Below are 23,814 nucleotides of genomic sequence, written 5' to 3' on the forward strand. Positions count from 1 at the left end.
GCGGTCACTTTGACGACGGCTCCAATTTATTTGCCGCCTCAATTTGTCGTCGCCACTCGCGAGATTCACGTCGTCAGTGCGGAAAATCCCGTGTCCCCCGAATAAACAACTCCCATACTTCGTCTTTCGATTTTCCGAAGAAAGGAAATTTATTGCTACCGGCTAAATATATAAATATATATTTTTTAACGCGTGTGCTTTTATATATATATTTGTTTTTTTTTTGGAGCTACAGAGTGTGTTTCTTCGATTTTGGGGCCAGTAAAAATTGCTGAAAGTGCTTGTGGGCACACAAAACGCTGCACCTGTCTCACCTGAGTGCTTCAAGCCACAAAAGTGTAAAGTGCAGCGCGACTCTTTGCTTTTGGGCCGATTGTTTTTGTATTTTTGTTATTTCGAGATCCGAGATTCAGCAAGAATTCTGCGAGCGTGTGCGAGTGTTGTTATTGCTGCCGCGCTCTAATTGCCAGGTTTCGTGTGGAGAATTCTTCGGCCGCTTCTTTTTCATCTACTTGGGACGCCCGCACCGCAAATGAGGTAAAAATAATAAATAAACTAAGAAAAGACATGGGCTAGCAGCACGAAAATTGCACCACCATGAAGTACACAGGGAAAAGAACTTTGCAAATTTGCACGCAAAATAGAGTTCTTAAAAGTTTCACAAGATTTATTCAAAACGAACTACTTTATTTTGTGAATGAACCATTTATTTTTAAAAGCGTGTCTAAAACTATTCCTCTTTCAATTATAAACTTATTAAAAAAATATTCAAAGACTTACCTAATAACAATTACTTTAAAGAATATATAAAATACCCTTAAATATTCTTTGTTTTAAATAATTCCTTTTAATGTTTATTTGTATATTAGAAATACAAGTTTTTGATTTTTACTGTCTGCATTTCTTGTAATATAAAAAATTAAATCATTTTCTCATGTTTTTCTGTGTACTCTTCTCAACAATTTGTGTAATTGAATGCCTTGGTTTTTCTGTTATTGTTAGTATTATATTGTTGTCTTGGTAGCCGTCATCTGTAAACCGCTTAACGGGCGACACAATTTTCAGATATTAATAAATAATGCGTTAATTGTCGCCCGGCCTTCAACTGTTTCATTTGTTGGTGTCACCCATACCCATGTTATGGTTGCTGCCGTGTCTTCGTGTTCGATTTGCTCTAAATACTTTGAGGTTCACGGAGAAGATCTGGAGTAGTGAGAAGAAGAAAGTTCTTACTGCCCGCTTTGGTCACGAATCAATGTCTAGACCCACAAGTCTGCCAATTTGCATCATAATATAATCTCTCTGTAGATATGTTTTATATCTCTGTTGATGTCTCAGAAGAACAAATAATATATCCGCTTAATACTTTAAATAAATTGCTTTTAAATATAATAATAGCAGTTAAACTTGTGTCTTGTGTTGAATTAAATGAAATCTTATTTTTTATAATGAAGAAAATTATCTTCTAGCGATGATAAATAGGAATCTAGAGCATCATTAAAAATTAAAAGGTTTTTGATCTAGTGGATGATTGATGATGAGTTTTTATTTACTTTATAGTTGAATAGCTGAATAGCTAAAGCTTCTATAAGAAAATAAGTTTCAAAGTTTTTTGAGAAAGAATTGTTCACAAATAATTTTTTAAAAACCAATATGAAATAAATATATTTTCTGAAATTATATCCAAGTGCTGGTAATTAAGACTCATCCCAATAAAAGTTTTCGATTTAATTAATAACCTAAAATTATGCAACAATGATTTATGATAAATTATAATCGATAATCTATAGTTTAAATGCTCTTTGAGAAAGAAAGGTTCACCAAACGGTTTCCCGTAAAATGGTCTTAATTACATTTTAACTTCATTTGGAAATGCCTAATATTTAAAATGCAGTATTTAAAGGAAAAACGCTACCTAAAATCAAACTATGGTAAAAAGAAAATTTACTCTGGCCCTCGGCTGATAAACGAGAATATCGGAGACCGCCCGTGGAAGCGTTTACGCAGCGGTTTCCTTGAAAATGAGCCAAAGCCTCGTTATGACTGATGGACTGACTAACTGATTGAGCCGCCTGATTGATCATTGCATCTTGGCTGGGCTGTCCGCTTATGCAATCCCCGCCAGCAATTTGGACACTCGAGCCGCAACCCGGTGAGCACCTGGTCAATGGGCCTGCGGTGGGTTAAAGACACCAGACGAGCAATAACAATAACAATACCAGGCACAGTCACAGTCACAGGCACACCACACCGGACTAAGACACACCACACCAGGCACACTTTGGCTCGGATAGAGTCTCCATTTTACAAAGCGGCGACTTTCGAATGAGCACGGCTTGTGGGCCAATCGGTTAATTGCATTTCCTGGACACCTCGTCATCGTCATCGTGAATACCCATCATCTTCACAGTCCCAACCCCTTACCCATACCCATTCGCATTCCCATTCCCAGGATGATGGGGCGTTAATGGCGCTTTAATTACCCGGACTGTTTGGCAGGGATCTCGGGATCTCAGATCTCTGGACCCGCATTGCATTGCATTGCATTGCATTGCACATGCAAATTGCCAAATGGAAAATGCCAATTCACGTTGCGCGTATCTCATAGATACACAAAATTGAAATTATAATAAAAAGCAAAGAGCTAAAAAAAAAACAGTTGCCGCCGCTGCCTTCGGCTGCCCAGGCTGGCTCTTAAACTCGGTTCGGTTCGGCTCAGCTCCTTTTGTAATTCAAGCCACCGCCAGCACCACCAGCTGCACCACACACAGAGAAAATCCTTTTGCTTCCGATATCCATCTACATGTTTCATAAAAATAACTCGATTTTTCAATATTTATTTAGGCACTGTTCATAACAAAAATATGAATTCATTTTAATATGAATTTCTCACACATTTTAATTTATAACCTTTAGCAGAATATTAAAATTGGGGAAAAATATTAATGTACAATAAAAGAGGCTGATATCTACATATTAGTGTGTTAAGTTAAGTGTGCAATTTGTTAGCAGATAAATAAGTTTTACAAAAAAGTAGTGTATTATTATCTGTATTGGTAAATACTATGATTGACAAACTAGTCCTAAATGAATATTTCCTTCTACTTTTCAATTTATTACTTACTTGATTATATTCGCTTTTAATTAAAAACTTTCTTTAATCTTTCATACTTGCATACACTTTTAAATGTTTAAATTTTATTTTAGAACTCACTTAACATTTGTGTTGATAGATTTATATCTAGTTCATCTATAATGATGTGAATTTGTGTACCCACTCACCTCATTAACTCATTAAAACAAAATATACTTTTTTTTTAAATTTAAAATAATTCCTTAATGTTTTCGGTGCACTTAACCAACTGCCTGGGCAACCAGTTCGCCTCGCCGCCCAGTTAGCCTCAGATGGCATTTTTGCCAGGCGGACTTGCGGACTTGGCGGACTTGGCGGACACACAGAAGGACGGACTTTTGGCGGCGACTCTCGGACTGGTTGGGTTTTCCACTCTGCCACTGCCACTGCGACTGCGACTGGCATTTGTGGCATAGGATAAGCCTTTTGGCCAACTTAACCCACTAGCAGCCATTGCTAAATTAGCGAAAAGTAAACGTTTACTTAGTTGTTTGTTTTTTTCTTTGAGTAATTAGGGCATAATGGTTAAGGCGTTGCATTCAGTTATGTTTCATGACTGCACTAGCAATCAATTTCCTAACCGTATTTTGCATAAATTCTTTATAATTATAATTTCTATTCTTTATAATTACAAAGACTAAGGGAAAATTCTTGAAATGTCAAGAGAGGAATAACTTCTTTAAGTAGAAAATTACAATGATAGCAGTGGAAAGAACTAAGCATGAACAATGTGAAGGGTTAATCCCCGGGAGATCTAGGGTAGCTCTGGGTATCACAGACTGTTTGTGGCCATAGCCCTGAGCCGCTCTAGAATTCCCCGCATAGATTTCGGTGCAACTTTCGCTGGGGCGAGTCGATGATGATGATCTGCAGATGGCCGCGCCCATCCAATCCAGTTTGTTCCACCGCCAATCCTCTCCGGCGCCCACTGGAAAAAAAAATAGCCAGAAGTGGCAGCTGGGCCGCCAGCTGTGGCTCCACCCCCATCCCCACATCTCCTGGCCCCCGTCTCCATCTGAATGCGAATGCGAATTCGAATCTGAAGCTGAAGCTGAATCTGAATCTGAATCTCCTTCGCCTTCGCTGAGTTTTGGCAGCTGTTTCGCGTGGGCAACCTGGACCAAAAGGGATTGGGTAGAGGGGTACACAGGGAAAAAAAATGCATTACAATATCACAATATCAGCTACCCATTGTCAGCTTAATTTTGTCATATTCATAAGGTAAATAAGCAAAGTCAAATGGGAAATATCGTGGTCTCTTTTCAGTTGGTTAGAGATTCATGTTTATTAGGAAATCAAATACAGCTACACAGAGAGAAATATAAATTGTACAAAAATTGTGTAAAATAGAAGTAATAGTTTAGCATTTTTAATTGATATAGTTTTTGATATTTTCTACCTCTCTATTTGGCATATATAATATTTATGGGATAGTTAGCATTTGCAGCACATGTAATAAATAATAACCATTACGTGTACAAGCTGTTTTTATGATTGTTACCACCTAAATTAATTTGGATATTAGTTGTAAATACATAAAAAATATTCAAATGTTTTACAAAATGTTTTTATTTTAAGTGATTTATAAGAAGGTTTTTATTTAAATTTTAATATGTCTCGTTTTGCGGTCTATTCCCTATTATTACATTTTAAGTGACCATTTTTTTTTTAATGATGTAAATGTGGAGTAGGAACAGGGCAGCTCGGCACTTCAATTAAAACCAACACCCTTGAAAGCCTCCAAAGCAAACAGACACAATTGCAACCGAAACTGAAAACGGCAACGGTGAAACATCAATTTATGCAAAACAATTCAATTTTGGCCGCCATCAGCGGTCATTTACCCCATTTTGCAACTCCCTCCTTATTTTTCTGTCTGCTTTTTTTGTTTTATTAAGCGGCACCCATCATTTCGCTTTAGGGCGCAACGTATATAGCAAACGTACTTGAAACAAAGTTTCGTGTCACGCCTTGGACAAAAAAGTTGTTCAATCTTTCACACGCTGCAAGTGGGTGGCTGCAATAGCAACAACCAGAGTCACAGCTGCAACAATAACTAAAACAACAACAACAACAACAACTAGATGCTGCAGCAGGTGTGTGGGAATCTTGGCCAAATAGCAAAAGTTCAATAGCAGCAACGGCAACGCTTGATGATGCGATTGTTGCTGGTTGCCACTGATGATGTTGCTGGTTGTGTTTCGTTTGCGGCGTTTACAGTGTTGCTGCTGCTGTTGCATTTCGCCGCCGCCGAAAAACAGTGGGCTGCAAAAGTAAACACCAGCAATGCTGCCATTTACCCATTGTGCAGCTGCTGGGGCGGGAATGTTGCTGGTGTTGCTGGTGTTGCTGGTGCTGTTGTTGCTGTTGCTGCTGCTCTTGCTGCTGCTGTTGTTGCTGCTGTGACTGCCAATTTCCAGCTGACGCAATCAGGCAAATGAAGAGGCAGGCAGCGATGCCAAGCTCATCTTGCACGCAATCAAACTCTGAATGATTTGAAGCGCAAAATTTAAATTGTTTTGCCAGTCGACGGTTTCACTAAAGTTTGATGTTGCTGATGTTGCTGCTTTGGGCTTTGTCCCATTGCCACACACACGAAGCGTTTAAATAGCAGCATCAGCTACCACATAAAAACCACCAAGTTATGGCCAAATATAAATATATTTTTATTTTACAATTTATTTCCCATATTTTCTATAGCGTAAACAGTTTTTTCGTTTGTGTTTTTGCAACTCTCTAAAAATATATATCACAAATATATAATTGCTGTTGGCTTTTCTTAATAAAAATCTTATCATTATTCTTATATTTAAAAGCTCAAAACTCCTATCTTAATAGCTGGAAAATTTTGTAGTTATTAACAAACTCTTAAGATAGCTGACTGAAGACTTAAATTCTAGATTCTTTAGGTTCAAGTTTTTGGAATACTTGGTGTTCAATTAAGTTAAATAAGTTATATAAACCGGTTGTTTTATTGTTTGTTTACACATAATGACTTCCTTTTTTGCTAATGAGAAGCTGATATTGCATCTAACATAATTTATTCATTTTTGTATGCTTATAAAGCCAATTAATTGAGAAAGCTGGAGACTCTGCCCTTCAGCTAGTGTGCTGTGTGTGAAGCAATCCTAGCAGCAATCCCAGATGTTGCATAAGCGGCACTTAATTGGCCGAAGGTGAAAGCCGGCGGCATGGGCATAGGCACAGCCACAGGCACAGCCACAACCGAAGGCACCTTCCTTTAACCCCCACATATCGTTGTTAATGTTCTGCAATTAAAATGAGCCGGAGTAAAAGTGCACAAGGCGCTTTCTCCAGACAAAGGAGCAGATTCCCAGCCAGCTGGGCCCCAAGTTGCTGGTTGCTGGTTGCCGGTTGTTGGTTGTTGGTTGTTCGTTGCCAGTGGCTTCCTTGCGCATGACAGCAACATTTGGTATTTATGGAGCTGCTGAGGCGCTGAATCACGATTATGGCCATGGCGCATCCTCCTCGGTGGCATAACCCACGTTTGACATTGCTTGCAAATTTGGCGATAAGCTGCAAGCGCGGTTTTCACCAGAAAAATGTCTCGGCTTTTGGCGAGAGGATGCCTAGATTATCGACAATTTGTCACGTTGTCAGTCGTGCGTTTGCCTGATTGCAGCGGCGGAAGTAAAAGCCTGGGCGCACAGGTGCGCATCAGCACACCAGCAGCAACATTAGCGACATTGGCAACATGCGACATGCAATATTGCAGATGCAATATGCCACATGCAAGCCAATCGAGCGCACACGTGTGTGTCTGTGTCCAACGGACGACAAATTCGACAGAAATTTCTCTTTTATTTATTGTAATTTCGTTCGCCAGCTGGGCTCCTGCCTATTCAAATGTGAAAAATAATTTGAAAAGCGCTCGCGCTGGAGAAATGCTGCATGCATACGTGCAAATATTTCCATTTGTTGCCTGCGACACGTGAGCAATTAAATCATGCCCAATGAACTCATAATTAAAAGGCGAAAAACAAAAAGCTAGCAGCAACAAAGTTGTGTTTCTCTTGCTTTGCTGCTGCAATCGTCGGATCGAAAGACTTAGGCAACGAACGCGCCACCTCGCCAGCCGTCGAGGTAAATCAGTTTGACGATCCAGCCCGGGAATTCGACATGACACGGACTGTCTTTGTCTGCAACAGCAAAGACGCTGATTGAAAGATTAGCCAAGTGAACATTGAGCGCAGCAAGGGAGTAGATTGCCAACCAGAGTTGCCCTTGAATTTAAATAATATATATGGTAAACATAGCATTTTGCAGTTGAAAATATCAATTTAGGATTTATTTATGTCTAAGCTATAAGCAGTGTTGTTGTGTGTTCAGATACTTGGCATGTGCCTAAGTACAATTTTTAAGTACTTACCTAGGAAAATAAAAATAACAGGCTACATTTTACTTTATCTGGGTAAAGATTTTTACTTATCTTAAGAATAAGATACGTTTGCTTTATTATTTTTATTTATTTTTGTTTTTAAATTTGTTTGAGGCGACTAAATTCAATTTTTTATTATTTTCACAAATATTCTAATAAAAAATAGCAAAATTTACTACAACTTAAAGAGAAGTAAATTTTACTGCTTATGCAATAAATATATGTTTCTACAAAACCTATATCCAAAAAAGTAGTATCTTTCCCAGCACTGGCCATAAGTTGTTATAAATTTTGAATTTTGAACTGTGACAATTTTCTTTTAATTGCCGTTCAAATTACACATTCATACTGTAACCAAAAGATAGATTGTTTGGGATCTTTGGCATCCTACATGTAAATGCGTCAGTGGAAATGGGCTATCAATTAAAGCCTCGAATGGAGAGAAGTGTGCCGAATGGGCCTATAAATCAATCAACAGGCGTTGAGACCCATGTGACATGTAGAACCCGATCGCTCATCGTACCCTAACGACTTTCCCCGCCAACATGACTCAGGGCTAATGGCATCGACATCGACATCGACATCGACATTGTTCGTACTCCACATTTTCGAGTGAAATTCCGGACTGCAATCTAAGAACACTGAAACAAAAAACCTAAAGCGAAGCCAAAGCCGAGGCGTGATTATCAATTTAAAGAGAACCGAACCCGTTGTTAATGCGAGCCCAACGAATCTCGATCTCGATCCGAATGGGAAAACACTTAACGCGCTTGTCACGCACATGTAATGCGAAGAACACCACCGCAATGCTACGTGAGTGTGTAAAAAAAAGGTAGGGTAAAAAAAATAAGGTAGGGTATACCATATAAAAAAAGCATAAAAAAAAGAAAGATCAACTGGATGCTGGACAAGCGGTGAACAACTAAAAATTATCATATGCAGAGAAAGTCATGTCCACAAATAATTACTACATTTTGGCTGCCTAAGAAGACGCAACCGAAACAGATCCATAAAAAAAAAACAGATTTTTACTTGTTGTTTTTAGCAAAAACCGACGAAATTTCTTTCCACAATTCCGTGAAATTGTTGGGCATGAAATAAGTATACGTATGGAAATAAAAATCAGCCAATGGTCAAGGCTTGTTATTTTTTCTCACTTCTTTTGTACTGGTTTTTGTTTTACTTGTTTTTGTTTTTGTCTGCTTTTTCAATTAAAGTCTAAGCAAAAGCTGAGCAATTGCCAAACGGAAACCGAACGGAAAGTGTCAACACGATGGTAGCAAAAGGGGAAAAACGGGGGGAAAGGTGGAAAACTGAGGCGTGACAGGAAGTTGTAGATGCCGCAGCAGCAACAGCGGCAACAACAACTCATTAGAACTAATTGTGGGGGTCAGGGGGGGTCAAGAGGGGGCTGGGGGGTCAGGGGCAGCGGTACGGCAGTTGCTTTTTTTAAATGTATTTTTTAACTTTTTTTTTTTAACAGGTGAAAGGCCGTCAAAGACGTTGGCCTTTTGCTTTTGCTTTTATTTTGTTTTGTTTTAGCTGGCGCTTTTTGGTTGCTACTGCAGTTGTTTGTCGAAACTTAATTGTAACTGCCAAATAATTTGAGGCGGCCACAGAAACAGATTATCATTATTATTACTACTCTCTTTCTATTGTTATTAACTGTTGAAAAGGAAAAGGGAGTGGTGTTGCAGGTTGCCGTCTTCCGTCTGCCAGTTGCAAGTTGCAGCTTGCTGGTTGCTGGTTGCATGTTGCCGCTTTTCATCGACATCGATAAACGAGATCTTTGTCTTTGAGGTCGGAAAACTCCACCATTATCGCGATAAAAGCCGAGTTATTTGGGTCTGGGTCTGAACTTAACCACTGATAATTGTCGTTAATCGGCGACATTGCTGCGATGCCAAATTGCAAGCGGATGTGGGATGAATGCAGCACATATTTTTATCAATGGTTGTTAATCGAATTCAATGTCAGTCGATTGTTGGCAGGGGGTGTGTAATTATACCATATGTCCAATATAAAAATTTAATTTCATTTTCAACTACTTTTAATGTCTTGTTAAGAAATCTGTTTTAAAGCTAAGATTTATTTTCATAACCCATTTCATAACAATTTTGCTTATTAAGTTACAATCCATTTTCAATGACCCCATTGGATTTTTAATTAACGCTCGCTTTTTTTAAATTATTAATAAGCAATTAAAATTAATTTTACTTCGATGACACAATAAGTTTTTGAGCAAAGCAGCCTAATTTCATTAATTGATTGAATAATATGCAGTTTTATTGATTTGTTGCTTTTGATAATAACAAGTATTACTTAATAAAAAATTTAAAGTTGCAGAATCATTTACTTGCATTGACTCAACTTGAATTTTTAAGACTGCAAAATTGGATCTTGATTGATCAATTGCATATTCATTTATTATTTAACTATTTGCAAACGACGGAATCGTTTATTTTCGATGACACAATTTAGATAATTCCGATAATCGATCCGATTCAATTGGCAGGCAACAAGTTAAACTCTTATTATGTGACTAACCGGTGCGATTTATTAAGTATTCCGATTAAATGAATAGCCTGCTCACATAACCCAGTTCTATATATAACACTTACAATTATATTTCCATTCGACACACTTTTTCCCGGCCATAATTGGTCCATCGATAATCGGTTTTCCCACAAGCCGCCAACTCCCGATTATCGAATGATTTATATGTTTCCCATTCGGAGATCGCAATTCAAAATTCCGATTCATATTTCACCATTAGTCGGCGGGCAATTATAAATGTTTTGATCCGAGTAATTGCCGCTTGCGTCAGTGGCTCGCAGTTCGCAGCGAGTTTAAGTGGGTAGCTGAGGCAATTTCGGCCCAAACCACCTTTCGCCCCCCAAAAATAATCCCCGGGTCGTCGGTTAGTTAGTTGAACTTTGGCGAACTAAATGATTTATATGGCGTCTGGGCTGGTGCTAGTGCTAGTGCTGTTGCAGCCGGCAAATGGTAAAATAACATAGTAACAAATCGCTCCGAATCAAAGTGCATTATGCAGGGCCCAGCGGGGCTGCATAATTTCAATAATAAATTTCTATAAATTTTCTTTCCCTCAGTTTCTTTTGCGTTTTTGTTTTTTATTTGTTGTTTTTGTTTTTTGGGGCCGCACTGCAAGTGAAGCGTAGAATTACGTGAAAAAGTGAAATTATGCGACGGCGGTGAATGTAAATCGCCGCAGATCTCTAGCTTACCGACTTACACACCTACAAACTTACCAACTTACAAACTCAGCAACTGGCAGTGGTGCGTGAAAGCAGGCACCGCCACTGAGAAAAGCGCCACCAGCACCATTCGTACACTGAACAAAAATTATAAGTAAAAAGTATCAAAACTCTTATAATATATAATTAGGTTAATATACCTCTATAAACAAAAGTATGACAAAAAAACATATTTTATATACGAATTAAATTGGTGTTAAGACCTTTTTAAGATAATTTAAGATACGATAATAATATATATCAATAATTGCATTTACTATAAAAATTAATTAAATTTTAAATAAATATATATTGATTACTCCAACTTGCTTACTTAACGGATCGGCGGAATTGTCAGATATTTTGTTCAGTGTACTCAAACCACCAGCAGCACCGCCTCTGTCGATGCGTGTGACCCAATTCGGGAAATTTTCGATTGCAAGTTCAAGTTTTGCTCACTTTATTTATACACAATGTACATATATAATACATATGTCTCGTCTCGAATCGCCTTGCATTCTGGCTCTTCGTCTGCGTTCACTATTTGCCAGGCTGTTCACGTCGCCACTTGGACTTCAATTTTAAGAAGGGGCTCGGGGAGGATGGGCAGACGGCAGACACTCCCCACTTTCTTTAACTTTCGCACAGAGTCCACTTAGTTCGCTTTTTGGCAACGCTTCAAGTGCGTTTTCCTACTCATCGGAAATATCGATCGACATAGTTTGTTGGCTTTTACTCGGTTAATAAATACATTGCCATTTTGTGGAAATACATCATGCTTTAAAGGTTGCAAATTGGCTTAAGAACTTCACTTCATATTAAAACCAATCGGATTGCATTAAAAAAACATGGCAAATAGTTAGTTAACTGTTCTAAAATCATAATTTAGAACAATTAATGGTTTTTGTTTTGTATTATTTTAATCCTTTACCTACGTTATTCCCTTTTCCAGCTACCTGTGAAAAGTGCGCTGTATAATGATGACGATGACAGCCACCTCGGCCTCGATATCCACATCCGCCTCCGCATCCGCAGCTGCATCGATAGCCAACTCGGCGTCGACGGACTGCAGCAGCAGCATGCAGGGATCGTCGACCAGCTCGGCGTCCAGCGATGTGATGACCCTGACAACGACGGCGGCCTCCTCGTGGTGCGCCATCCCGTCCAGCTGCCGTCTGCGGGTGCTCCGCCTGGTGAGGCCGCACCAGAGGCGCCTGCTGGTCGGCGGTCCGGAGCGGGGCAGCACGTACGGGTTCGCGGTGCGCGGGGGCAGGGAGCACGGCACCGGCTTCTTTGTGTCCCACGTGGAGCACGGCGGCGAGGCGCAGCTGAAGGGTCTACGGGTAAGTGGGTCACTGGGTCAGAGCCACTGGGTAACCCAATCACGTTGCCCCACCTGATGGACGCCGGACTGACACATCACTTTCCCTTCCACCCGCAGATTGGTGACCAGATATTGCGGATCAACGGCTTTCGCTTGGACGATGCCGTGCACAAGGAGTTCATCCAACTGGTGGCTGGTCAGGATCGCGTCACCCTCAAAGTGCGGGGAGTGGGAATGCTGCCTGTGCGGGAGTAAGTTTATCATACTTACGAAAACATAGTAAATCCCAATATTTTATAATCAATTATTTTTTTGTGCCTTTAAATTTGAAATTATTAAATTTTCCTTAAATATATATATATATATATTTGAAACTGTATTTTTAAATTGAACCCTATTAAACCTAAATATAAGATTTTAGCACCAAAAAAACCCACTTTAAATTAAATAATTGTCCAATTAATTTAAATATTTTGATATTAAATTATGCAATTAAAGTATATTTATTATGGATTTAAAATAGTAAATCCAGTTTTCTTATTTTCAATTCAAATATTTTTCGCCTTGCTTTTTATCCAATGTGGGTGCAAACATTTTAAATATTTAATTTGACTTTATTTGAGTCCAGGTTTTTGTATCTGAAAATGTATTTTTTGTGTAAACCGTAAAAAACTTAAATATACTGCCTTTAAAACATATTTATAGTATGTTAGTAACTCAAATATTTAAATATTATTATTTATTAAAAACAATGCGCATTAAATTTCATGATTTAATTATTAAAGTATATTTGATTAAAATATTTAAATTTCTGACACTGTCCCCGTTGTTATTTTAGCCAAGCGGAGGAACGTTTGTCCTGGAGCGTGGTGAAGTTGCCCAGCGTGAGCGGCACTCCGTCGGAGAGCTCCTTCAAGGGCGAGCGGCGAGTGGGGACATCGGCCAGCAGGGACATCAGCGTGGTGCTCCATGTGGCGCCCAGGACGAAGCTGGGCCTGGGCATCTGCAAGGGGCCCGAGTGGAAGCCGGGCATCTTCGTGCAGTTCACCAAGGAGCGCAGTGTGGCTCGGGAGGCGGGCCTGCGGCCGGGCGACCAGATCCTCAGCGTCAACAGCATCGACTTCTCGGACGTGCTCTTCAGCGAGGCGGTGGCCGTGATGAAGAGCAGCAGCAAACTGGACATGGTGGTGCGCACGGCGGCGGGCTGTGACCTGTTCCCGGGCGAATCCAGTGGCTACAACAGCTCGGCCAGTTCGGTGACCGGCGATCAGAGTCCCTGCTGGGCGGATGCCAAGTCCAAGCGATTGACGGCGGTAAGGGAGGAGTCCGGCGGAGGTTCAAACTCAGGATCTGGAACGGCTGGTACCAACTGGTCGCCGGGCGTCGAGGTGCACAAGCAGATGAACAAGACCATTATCAAGCTAACCGAGAACGGGACCTCGATAAACAACACCTACATAGCCAGTTCCGGTGGCAGTTCCGGTTCCGGTTCCGGTTCCTCGGCCAGCGGCACTTCCGGTCGCAGCCAGCACTCGCAATCGCACACGCACTCGAATCCCTCTCGCCATTCAACCACCATGAAGCGCAGCCACCTGAGACCGGTTAACACTTCGACTTCGGCAGTGGGCCTAGCCGGAGGATCAGGATCGGGATCAGGAGCGGGAGCGGCCGCCATCGCCGTACCTGCTCCGCCGCCACCGGCCATCGGTGAAGGAGTCAGTGCCGGCGGCTCCGTGGGCAGCAGTCTCTCCAGTGCCATTACCGAGGAGCTCAAGAAGCGCAAGGAGGTGGGTTTGCTCACATTTACAATGTCTTCATGTTTTGTCTTTTATTTATAATTGTTTTTTTAAATTGAATTTACAAAATATTTGAGTTCAAACAACGAGTAGCAGTCACTTATATAAAAAAATATTTTATTTTAAATTTTAAAAACCAAGTCGTTTGTAGCATCAGATTTTAATATTTCTATATCTAATATCCAAAAAGGTAAAGCATTACCTAAAATATAGGTCATAAAGATACTTTTTAAATAATTTTGTTTTTTAATTGTAGAATTTAAATTTTATTAAATTTGTATAAAAAAAAAGAAAACAGTAATGTAATAACACAATATTTAAATATGGCTCTTAAAACAAAACCCATATTAAAGTATTAAAAAAAAAAAATGTTATATTTTCAAGAAGTTGTGCTTAATTTTATAAAAGTAGCACATTTTTTTGTTAACTGCACCACAGCAGATTGCTCCACCAGCAACTAATTGGAATCATTGCAGAAGCAGCAACAGCAACAACAACAGCAGCAGCGCAACAATCGCGATCGAGATAGAGATCGAGATGGAAATGGAAATGGAAACGTGGATCGTCAGCTGGCGGGGCACAATGAACGCGGAGTGGGAAATGGAAATGGAAATGGAAGTGGAGGCCACCGCAACGCCGGCGGCCAAGTGTCGCATCGCCAGCGGGCGAGTGTTGCTGGCGTGGCTGCAACATTGCAGGGCAGCGAACGCATCAGCAATTCGGTCGGAGGAGGTGGAGGCGGAGGCGGAGGAGCAGGTGCATCCAACGGCGCTGGTGGAGATCAGCACACGGCACTGATGGATGAATTCAAGCGGGCTCACCAGCGAATGTTCAGGAACGGGTTCCATGAGAGCGAGCACAAGGTGAGCAACCAGCAATAGCAACATCAAAAACGCAGCAGCATCAGCAGCAGCAACAGCAACATCGGCAATTTATCGATTGTCGGCTACTTGCAAAGGTCAAGAGAGCTGGCTCAGTAGACACTGCACTTGTTGTGGGCCAGGGGAACTCCTCCTTCCTCCCTCCTCATCCAAAAAAACCCCTTTTTCCCAGCCCCATTGTTGATGGTCGATGGTGGATAGTTGCAGTTACCCAACGGAGCAGCAACTCAAGTGGCTGGCCACTTGGCGGAATGAATAGTTGAAGGGGGGACTTGATTATAATGAATTGCGGTGGCCCCCATTCAGCGATGGCATCTTATCGGCCAGATCGATAAGCGCCGTCGCAGCCGATGGCTCAGATTGCCCAGATTGCATCGGCCATATAATCAGGATCAGTCACCATTAAGTTGATACCAATTTGCAGTGGTGTTTCGCTGAAATATCTTTAATTGTTCGCTTTTGTGTTGATAAATGGGCTGTCAATTGTATAGTTTCTTCTTGAATATCCATTACTATCTTGCTGAACTAATGCATTTTAAATAGCTGCTATAATATTTAAATGATTCAATTATAATAAGCAATTAGCTAAGCTTGTTAGCTTTTATGACTGTTTATTAGGGTGCATGCAATAGCGCCTGCAGTTAGGATTATTTATCCATATCGAAATTAAATGAAATTTCCATATTAAAGCTTTTCTTTGTTAATATTTATAAATAATAATTTCTATGCATTGCTTAACATATTTTAAAAATTAGTTTCCAACAGTTACAATTGATACTTTAAAGGCAGTACAATAATTTGTATGACTGATGGGCCATTGGCAATTCTACGAAAATCAATCAAAAACCCGTATTTGCTGGATGACAGTCCAATTGTTATCGATGGCACTTGCCATCGGACATGGGGTCGCGGTTCCTGGCCGTTTTTGGCCAAAGTTCCGCACCCAACTGAACGGGCGGATGACTCACCCGAAAGAGCGAGCAAATTAGAGGGAATCAAAACAAAAGCGGGCAAACAAATGGCCAAAAGCAAACAGGTGGGGTGGTGCTGTGGCTGGTGCTCTGACTGGTATATGTGTATTATTTTTCGAGCTGACTCTTCTGTGACTGCTCCTCAATGGCTTTATCTAATCGGAGGCGTCGGCCGATGAACGGTGAACGGTGAACGATGAACCATACTGCGCCGCCGAAGTTGTCCAGTCTTGGCAAGAGCCCGCTGGGAAACAGATCGCATTTTGGGGGCCGGAAAATGAGTTTGCTGCGCGTGAAGAACGGTGGGGGAGGAGACGGGGAGGGGTCAGGGGTCATGCCGACCATGCGACCCGTAAGCATGGGTCGCCCGTTGGTCACCATGTCCACATATCAGGTATTTCCGGGCGGTACTTCCACTCCTCACAACTATTTAGTGGCTGATCTATTGCTAATTTGGGGTTTTTCCTCCGTCTCTCTATTTTTGCAGGAACGTGGTGAAACGCTAAAACGCACCTCGATTATGCCCGACGAGAGCTGTTATCGGAATAGTATCAACAGCAATGGCTTCGGCAGCAACAGGAGCAACAGCAACGGCAGCAACACGAGCAACAGCAACGGCAGCAACACGAGCAACAGCAACACCAGCAATAATAGTCGTCTGCAGCCACCGAACGGAATAAATCCTGCAAATGGCAATGGATCGCCGGAACTGCCGCCACCGGTAAGCGAATGACCCGTGTCCGAGTGTCCAACAATTGCCCAAACCTGTCGGCCATCAATAAAACTCCACACTAAATGCGATTTCGAAAGAATAACTATTATTGTTACATTGAATTTTCCCATAGTTTTTTTTTTTATAAGGGGTGTCTAACATTTACAAATTTTCAAAAAAATTATAAAATATTTTTGCTTACTGATTTAAGTTTTAGTTAAGTACTATGAGCCTAAAATAAATATTTAGCAACAAAATACAAATAAACAAATTGTGTTTTTGCTTAAGGTTCTATCTTGACTTCCTAATCTTTTTGTGTGAAAATTAAATGACACAACTTAAGTAGCTCTGATTTTCATTTTAAGTGGCAACATTTTATCTTTTTCATTAGGCAATCAGTCTTCTTAATCTTTAATTGCGGCTTATACTGTATGAATCAGTGGCAATTAAATGGGTAGCCGTAAAACTGGAAAATGAAAAAAAATAAACAAGATTTTTAGTTGCAGAAACTTTATTTTTTTTAAATCGTGTTTGGAAAATAATTTTATATATTTATTTTACTTTATTGGTATAAGCCAGTGTTATGACCTTTTGCAGATACTTTTCTAAATTGAAGTTTTTTTAGTTTGATTTTGACATTCCCTTATCCATCTGACATGTTACGAGTTGAGAGTCAGTTTTTAAACCGCTTATTGTTATTTTGCAGCCACCACAGTTCGCCAATCCCCAGCCAAAGCAGCAGCTCAAGCTGATCACCGGAAGTGCAGCGGCTAACGGAAGCGGAAACGGAAGTGGGATTGGGCCTAACAATGAATTGGGCAATGGCAGCTTGGCCAAGGTCAAGCAGCCCATGTCGCCCATGCGCAGTGCCAGCATCAGTGTGGGCGGTTTCCGGCCACCGGCCACGCCCCAACCGGACTACGATGCCGTCCAACTAAGATCCCCTCCAGGAACAGGAACCGGATCAGGATCAGGATCAACCACGAGTCAGCAGCAAAGGAGAACCCTGCGACTGGGCACGGTGACCATCGGGGAGTACGGGGATCAGAGGACGACGGGCAAGCGGGAAACGCTGCGGAAAACCAACGGAGAGGCCGGTGGCTCCAATGGCATCCTGAAGAACGGAAGCAACCGGAGCAGCGCCAGCTTCAATCACGGCTCCGCCCACCAGCCGGAAAAGTCCATCAAGTTCGGCAACTGATCGGGATATATACTACTATACTCTATATATTTTGTGCAATATGCTCGATGACCCACAAGGAGAGTACAAAAATCGGACGTGCAGCGACTTTCCATACGCATTACATTATATCAGTTCTTTTTTTTTTTGCTTACATCTAACTATTATTGTACTTTTTTTTTAACGATTTGTTGGAAATGTATTGTACCACTAGTTGCTATTATTTAACAAACACTGTAAATAAACCACAGGCGAGTGTGTGTGTGTGTGTGCGTTTCCAATAAAGCATATACATACCTTATACCCCGGCTCTAGATATAAAAATAAATGTCTGTATAGTAGTACATCTAAACAAAAGCGAAACTGATAAGGCGGCGAAAATATTTAGCCGCTTGCGTCAACTCACAAAGGCCGTCAGGCAAATCCCAATTACATTTGAGCCGTAAAGATATCGGCCGTGTTCTCGGGTGTACGCCTCAATTGATATTGACTCCGCGTGATAAAACAGAGCATAAATCTCCGGCGACACTTTTAATTAAGCAAAGACGTATCGCCGAGGAAATGGCAAAACGAACAGACTTTGGTGAATTTATAGAAGTTTTCATATCAGGTTTTCTTGTTCAGATTGGTTCTTATGGTTGCCTCCTCGTGGAGATCTATTTTTGGAGGTTATGTTTGGAGGTTACACAGTAAGTATATTGAAATCCAATATCTCAGATAGCAGATTTTAAGCATATTCTCCAAAGAAAAAGTTGCTTATTTTTGAAGGATTTAGTTTTTTCAATTTATTTCGGTACAGTGACAATATAATAAATATATTAAATATACATGAAATGGTTTTTAAAAACTTTACTTACAATTACTTATTATAAGGTGGCTACATTTCAATTATAATAGGCAATTTAAAATGTAGCTGACAACTCTTGGATTTAATAACTAAACCACAACCCTCTTTTTGGGATTTTTAAGATGAAGTCAGTAGAAAGCCTAACGAATTAAGAATGTAACCATACCAAGCTCTAAGAAAAACCCCTTTCCTATAGGGTGCAAACTTCTCCAGCCCTACTCCTTGAACCTGAAAACCTTCAGCCCTGGGAACGGAAGTCTTCATTTTCGCTGACAGTCACAGGAAAATCATTTTCCTTTGACAGGTCAAAGACATTGGAAGTTTCTGGAGCTCTATTCTTGTGAAAAAAAGACGAACAGCACCGTTCTTACAGTTTTTAACTTAAAAAAACCACAAAAAAAAGCAGAAGAAAATGGAAGGCACTGGCAAGCAATGGGTTATCGACGAGGCCTTGGCCAATACATCGCTGGGTAAGGTGGATTTTCCAAAGGCAACCGCGGTTTCTGAGCAACCATCTTTCCCAGATGATTACTACGAGCAGCACGTGAAGGAGTCGGACAAGTACCAGAGCCGCCGGGGCGTCGGGCCGTACGCCTCGCAGGCGGAGACGCGTCGTCATTTCCAGCGCACGCACTACTTCGGCCCCGCCTACCGTCCCAAGCCGCCCCTTCTGGCGTCGCATGCCGCGCGGCTGGAGGGACTGCGCGGCCAGATCAGTGAGCTGATGAACCACCTGTCCACCGTTAATGGAGCCATCAATCAGTTGAATCAGATCAAGAAGCGTTTGGGCCAGGCACCATCATCTCCTACTCCTCTTCGTACTGCTACTTCTACTCCTACTCCTTCTCCTACTCCTTCTCCTACTCCTTCTCCTACTCCTTCTCCTACTCCTTCTTCTACTCCTTCTCCTACTCCTTCTCCTACTCCTTCTCCTACTCCTGATGCGACTCCTACTCCTTCTCCTATTCATACCCCTACTCCAGCTGGGGTTACCAAGGATGTTATGGATGAGACGGATGCAAAAGATGACCCGGACGAGCAGCCCCTGGTCCTCATTATTGGCGACGAGGTCCTCTACGACGAGGCCTACAAAACGGACTTCTTCTGGATGACCAATCAATCCTAGGCCCCACTGGTTTTGAGGTTGTGACACAAGCGGCACAAGTGGAAAAACCACCTCACCAACATAAAACATAAATAAATATTCCCAAATGAAGCACTATTAATTGATCGAGTTTCATGAAAAGTAAAAGTGGGCGGCGGTGGCAAATGCACTGCGAGATAAGCCAGGGAATTTTATAATTTCACAACTGATTTCCGTTTTTATTAATTACAAATTAGGTTTTTTTTTTGCTGTCGTTATGAAACTGGAAATCAACCATGACAAAATAGCACAACAATAACTCTTTCTTCTAAGGCTCCAGTTTAATTTGGAAGTATGTATGCAATTGTAATAGCTTTTATTGCTTTTGCAGGATATCTCGAAATATATGATTGTCGACTATCGACTAAGACTTACTTTATTGTACTTCAGAAAGTTGATTTAAAATAAAATAAACTTTTACATAGAATATAAGGTACAGAAATAAATAAAATAAAATTATATATATATACATATGTGTTTTTTTTTTTGGTAATAACAGAACACTTTTAAAAATATGCAGAAATTGGGCATAAAATTAATTTTTCAAGAAAAAACACCTAAAATGCTGAGAAGTAATGGCCAAAAGATGGAATGTCATACATCGCTGAATTCGTCATTAAATTACCAATCGAATGGCATTTTTTATAAGGGGGTACAGCATCATTTTTTGTGAAATTTTGAAGATCTGCAAATTTTTTAACTGAGAATGCCATTTGATTGGCAATTTAAAAAATTTTTAGATCTTCAAAATTTCACAAAAAATGATGATGTACTCCCTTAGAAAAAATGAAAAAATTGGTCATAACGTTAATTTTTCAAAACTGTATTTTGAAAAATCGGTTTTTCTTATTAAAACCAAACAAATAAACCGATTGTAGATGGGTAGCATAGGTTGCCAGCTGTCCAAAACAGTCACTCTTATGGCTCTACCTCTAATTTTGGCCAAGTTACAAAAAAAGGACGCTTTAGGAATTTTTTATTGGTCAAATCTCCAAAAACTCAAAAAAAAGCACCTAAAATATCGGTTTTTGTATCAAAACCTTGGGAAAAAATGGTCACCAGATGGAATGTCATACATCGGCGAATTCGTCATTAAATTGCCAATCAAATGGCATTCTCAGTTACAAATTTTTCAGATTTTCGAAAATTCGCAAAAAATGATGATGTACCCCCTTTTTTTGGCCAAGTTACAAAAAAAGGACGCTTTAGGAATTTTTGTATTTGTCAAATCTCCAAAAACTCAAAAAAAAGCACCTAAAATATCGGTTTTTGTATCAAAACCTTGGGAAAAAATGGTCACCAGATGGAATGTCATACATCGGCGAATTCGTCATTAAATTGCCAATCAAATGGCATTCTCAGTTAAAAATTTTTCAGATTTTCGAAAATTCGCAAAAAATGATGATGTACCCCCTTATCAAAAATGCGAAAATTGGCCATAACGTTAATTTTTCAAAAGTCTATTTTGAAAAATCGATTTTTCATATTAAAACCAAATAAATGGCTCTAAACTGATTTTAGATGGGTAGTATAGGTTGCTAGCTGTCCAAAACAGTCACTCTTATGGCTCTTCCTCTCATTTTGGCCAAGTTAAAACAAAATAACGCTTTAGAAATTTTTTATTGGTCAAATCTCCAAAAACTCAAAAAAAAGCACCTAAAATATCGGTTTTTGTATCAAAACCTTGGGAAAAAATGGTCACCAGATGGAATGTCATACATCGGCGAATTCGTCATTAAATTGCCAATCAAATGGCATTCTCAGTTAAAAATTTTTCACATTTTCGAAAATTCGCAAAAAATGATGATGTACCCCCTTATCAAAAATGCGAAAATTGGCCATAACGTTAATTTTTCAAAAGTCTATTTTGAAAAATCGATTTTTCATATTAAAACCAAATAAATGGCTCTAAACTGATTTTAGATGGGTAGTATAGGCTGCCAGCTGTCCAAAACAGCCAATCTTATAGTTCTACCTCTAATTTTGGCCAAGTTACAACAAAATCACGCTTTAGAAATTTTTTATTGGTCAAATCTCCAAAAACTCAAAAAAAAGCACCTAAAATATCGGTTTTTGTATCAAAACCTTGGGAAAAAATGGTCACCAGATGGAATGTCATACATCGGCGAATTCGTCATTAAATTGCCAATCAAATGGCATTCTCAGTTAAAAATTTTTCAGATTTTCGAAAATTCGCAAAAAATGATGATGTACCCCCTTATCAAAAATGCGAAAATTGGCCATAACGTTAATTTTTCAAAAGTCTATTTTGAAAAATCGATTTTTCATATTAAAACCAAATAAATGGTTCTAAACTGATTTTAGATGGGTAGTATAGGCTGCCAGCTGTCCAAAACAGCCAATCTTATAGTTCTACCTCTCATTTTGGCCAAGTTACAAAAAAAGGACGCTTTAGGAATTTTTGTATTTGTGAAATCTCCAAAAACTCAAAAAAAAGCACCTAAAATATCGGTTTTTGTATCAAAACCTTGGGAAAAAATGGTCACCAGATGGAATGTCATACATCGGCGAATTCGTCATTAAATTGCCAATCAAATGGCATTCTCAGTTAAAAATTTTTCACATTTTCGAAAATTCGCAAAAAATGATGATGTACCCCCTTATCAAAAATGCGAAAATTGGCCATAACGTTAATTTTTCAAAAGTCTATTTTGAAAAATCGATTTTTCATATTAAAACCAAATAAATGGCTCTAAACTGATTTTAGATGGGTAGTATAGGCTGCCAGCTGTCCAAAACAGCCAATCTTATAGTTCTACCTCTAATTTTGGCCAAGTTACAACAAAATCACGCTTTAGAAATTTTTTATTGGTCAAATCTCCAAAAACTCAAAAAAAAGCACCTAAAATATCGGTTTTTGTATCAAAACCTTGGGAAAAAATGGTCACCAGATGGAATGTCATACATCGGCGAATTCGTCATTAAATTGCCAATCAAATGGCATTCTCAGTTAAAAATTTTTCAGATTTTCGAAAATTCGCAAAAAATGATGATGTACCCCCTTATAAAAAATGCGAAAATTGGCCATAACGTTAATTTTTCAAAAGTCTATTTTGAAAAATCGATTTTTCATATTAAAACCAAATAAATGGCTCTAAACTGATTTTAGATGGGTAGTATAGGCTGCTAGCTGTCCAAAACAGTCACTCTTATGGCTCTTCCACTCATTTTGGCCAAGTTACAAAAAAAGGACGCTTTAGGAATTTTTGTATTTGTCAAATCTCCAAAAACTCAAAAAAAAGCACCTAAAATATCGGTTTTTGTATCAAAACCTTGGGAAAAAATGGTCACCAGATGGAATGTCATACATCGGCGAATTCGTCATTAAATTGCCAATCAAATGGCATTCTCAGTTAAAAATTTTTCAGATTTTCGAAAATTCGCAAAAAATGATGATGTACCCCCTTATCAAAAATGCGAAAATTGGCCATAACGTTAATTTTTCAAAAGTCTATTTTGAAAAATCGATTTTTCATATTAAAACCAAATAAATGGCTCTAAACTGATTTTAGATGGGTAGTATAGGCTGCCAGCTGTCCAAAACAGCCAATCTTATAGTTCTACCTCTAATTTTGGCCAAGTTACAACAAAATCACGCTTTAGAAATTTTTTATTGGTCAAATCTCCAAAAACTCAAAAAAAGCACCTAAAATATCGGTTTTTGTATCAAAACCTTGGGAAACAAGAAAGAAAGCAAACTTCGGCAAGCCGAAGTTCATATACCCTTGCAGCTATCGCAAGAATTAAATATTTTTGAAAACATTAAAATTATGATTTACTTGCGTATATGTTTAAAAACATTGAAGCTATGACGATTTGCAGCTTAATTATTTGATTGTTCTTTTATATATTTATATTATTTGTATGGGAGCTATATGATATAGTCGTCCGATTTTGATGAAATTTAAACCATAATTCTGAAATATTTAACCATTGCTATATGTCGAAGAACTAAAAAAAAATTAAAAAACAGCAAAGTTATAATTTTTTTCAATTATTGTTCCGATTGTTCCTATGGGAGCTATATGCTATAGTCGTCCGATTTTGATGAAATTTTAACCATAATTCTGAAATATTTAACCATTGCTATATGTCGAAGAACTAAACAAAAAATTAAAAAACAGCAAAGTTATAATTTTTTTCAATTAT

The 23,814-nt window shown here is 39.4% G+C and overlaps 2 protein-coding genes across 3 annotated transcripts; both read left to right on the forward strand.

Annotated features, from left to right (window-relative positions):
* The first annotated feature begins 58 nt into the window (after positions 1-58).
* Positions 59-17,954, forward strand: LOC108141422 (hyphally regulated cell wall protein 3). Of its 2 annotated transcripts, XM_017264811.2 has the most exons (8): positions 59-537; positions 11,742-12,132; positions 12,231-12,364; positions 12,952-13,900; positions 14,386-14,772; positions 15,982-16,155; positions 16,249-16,482; positions 17,180-17,954. In XM_017264811.2, exons 2-8 carry the CDS (start codon positions 11,767-11,769, stop codon positions 17,672-17,674), a joined length of 2,739 nt encoding a protein of 912 aa, XP_017120300.1. In that variant the 5' UTR covers positions 59-537; positions 11,742-11,766; the 3' UTR covers positions 17,675-17,954. The 2 variants fall into 2 exon arrangements, with proteins under 2 accessions (XP_017120300.1, XP_017120292.1); XM_017264803.2 differs by lacking the exon at positions 15,982-16,155.
* Positions 17,955-18,763: 809 nt separating this feature from the next.
* On the forward strand, positions 18,764-19,703 carry LOC108140764 (putative uncharacterized protein DDB_G0290521). The gene is made up of 2 exons (XM_017263754.2): positions 18,764-18,970; positions 19,025-19,703. Exons 1-2 carry the CDS (start codon positions 18,913-18,915, stop codon positions 19,624-19,626), a joined length of 660 nt encoding a protein of 219 aa, XP_017119243.1. The 5' UTR covers positions 18,764-18,912; the 3' UTR covers positions 19,627-19,703.
* The last annotated feature ends 4,111 nt before the right edge of the window (positions 19,704-23,814 follow it).

This window comes from Drosophila elegans, unplaced genomic scaffold (genome assembly GCF_018152505.1).
Source record: "Drosophila elegans isolate 14027-0461.03 unplaced genomic scaffold, ASM1815250v1 contig_149, whole genome shotgun sequence".
Classification (NCBI taxonomy): domain Eukaryota; kingdom Metazoa; phylum Arthropoda; class Insecta; order Diptera; family Drosophilidae; genus Drosophila; species Drosophila elegans.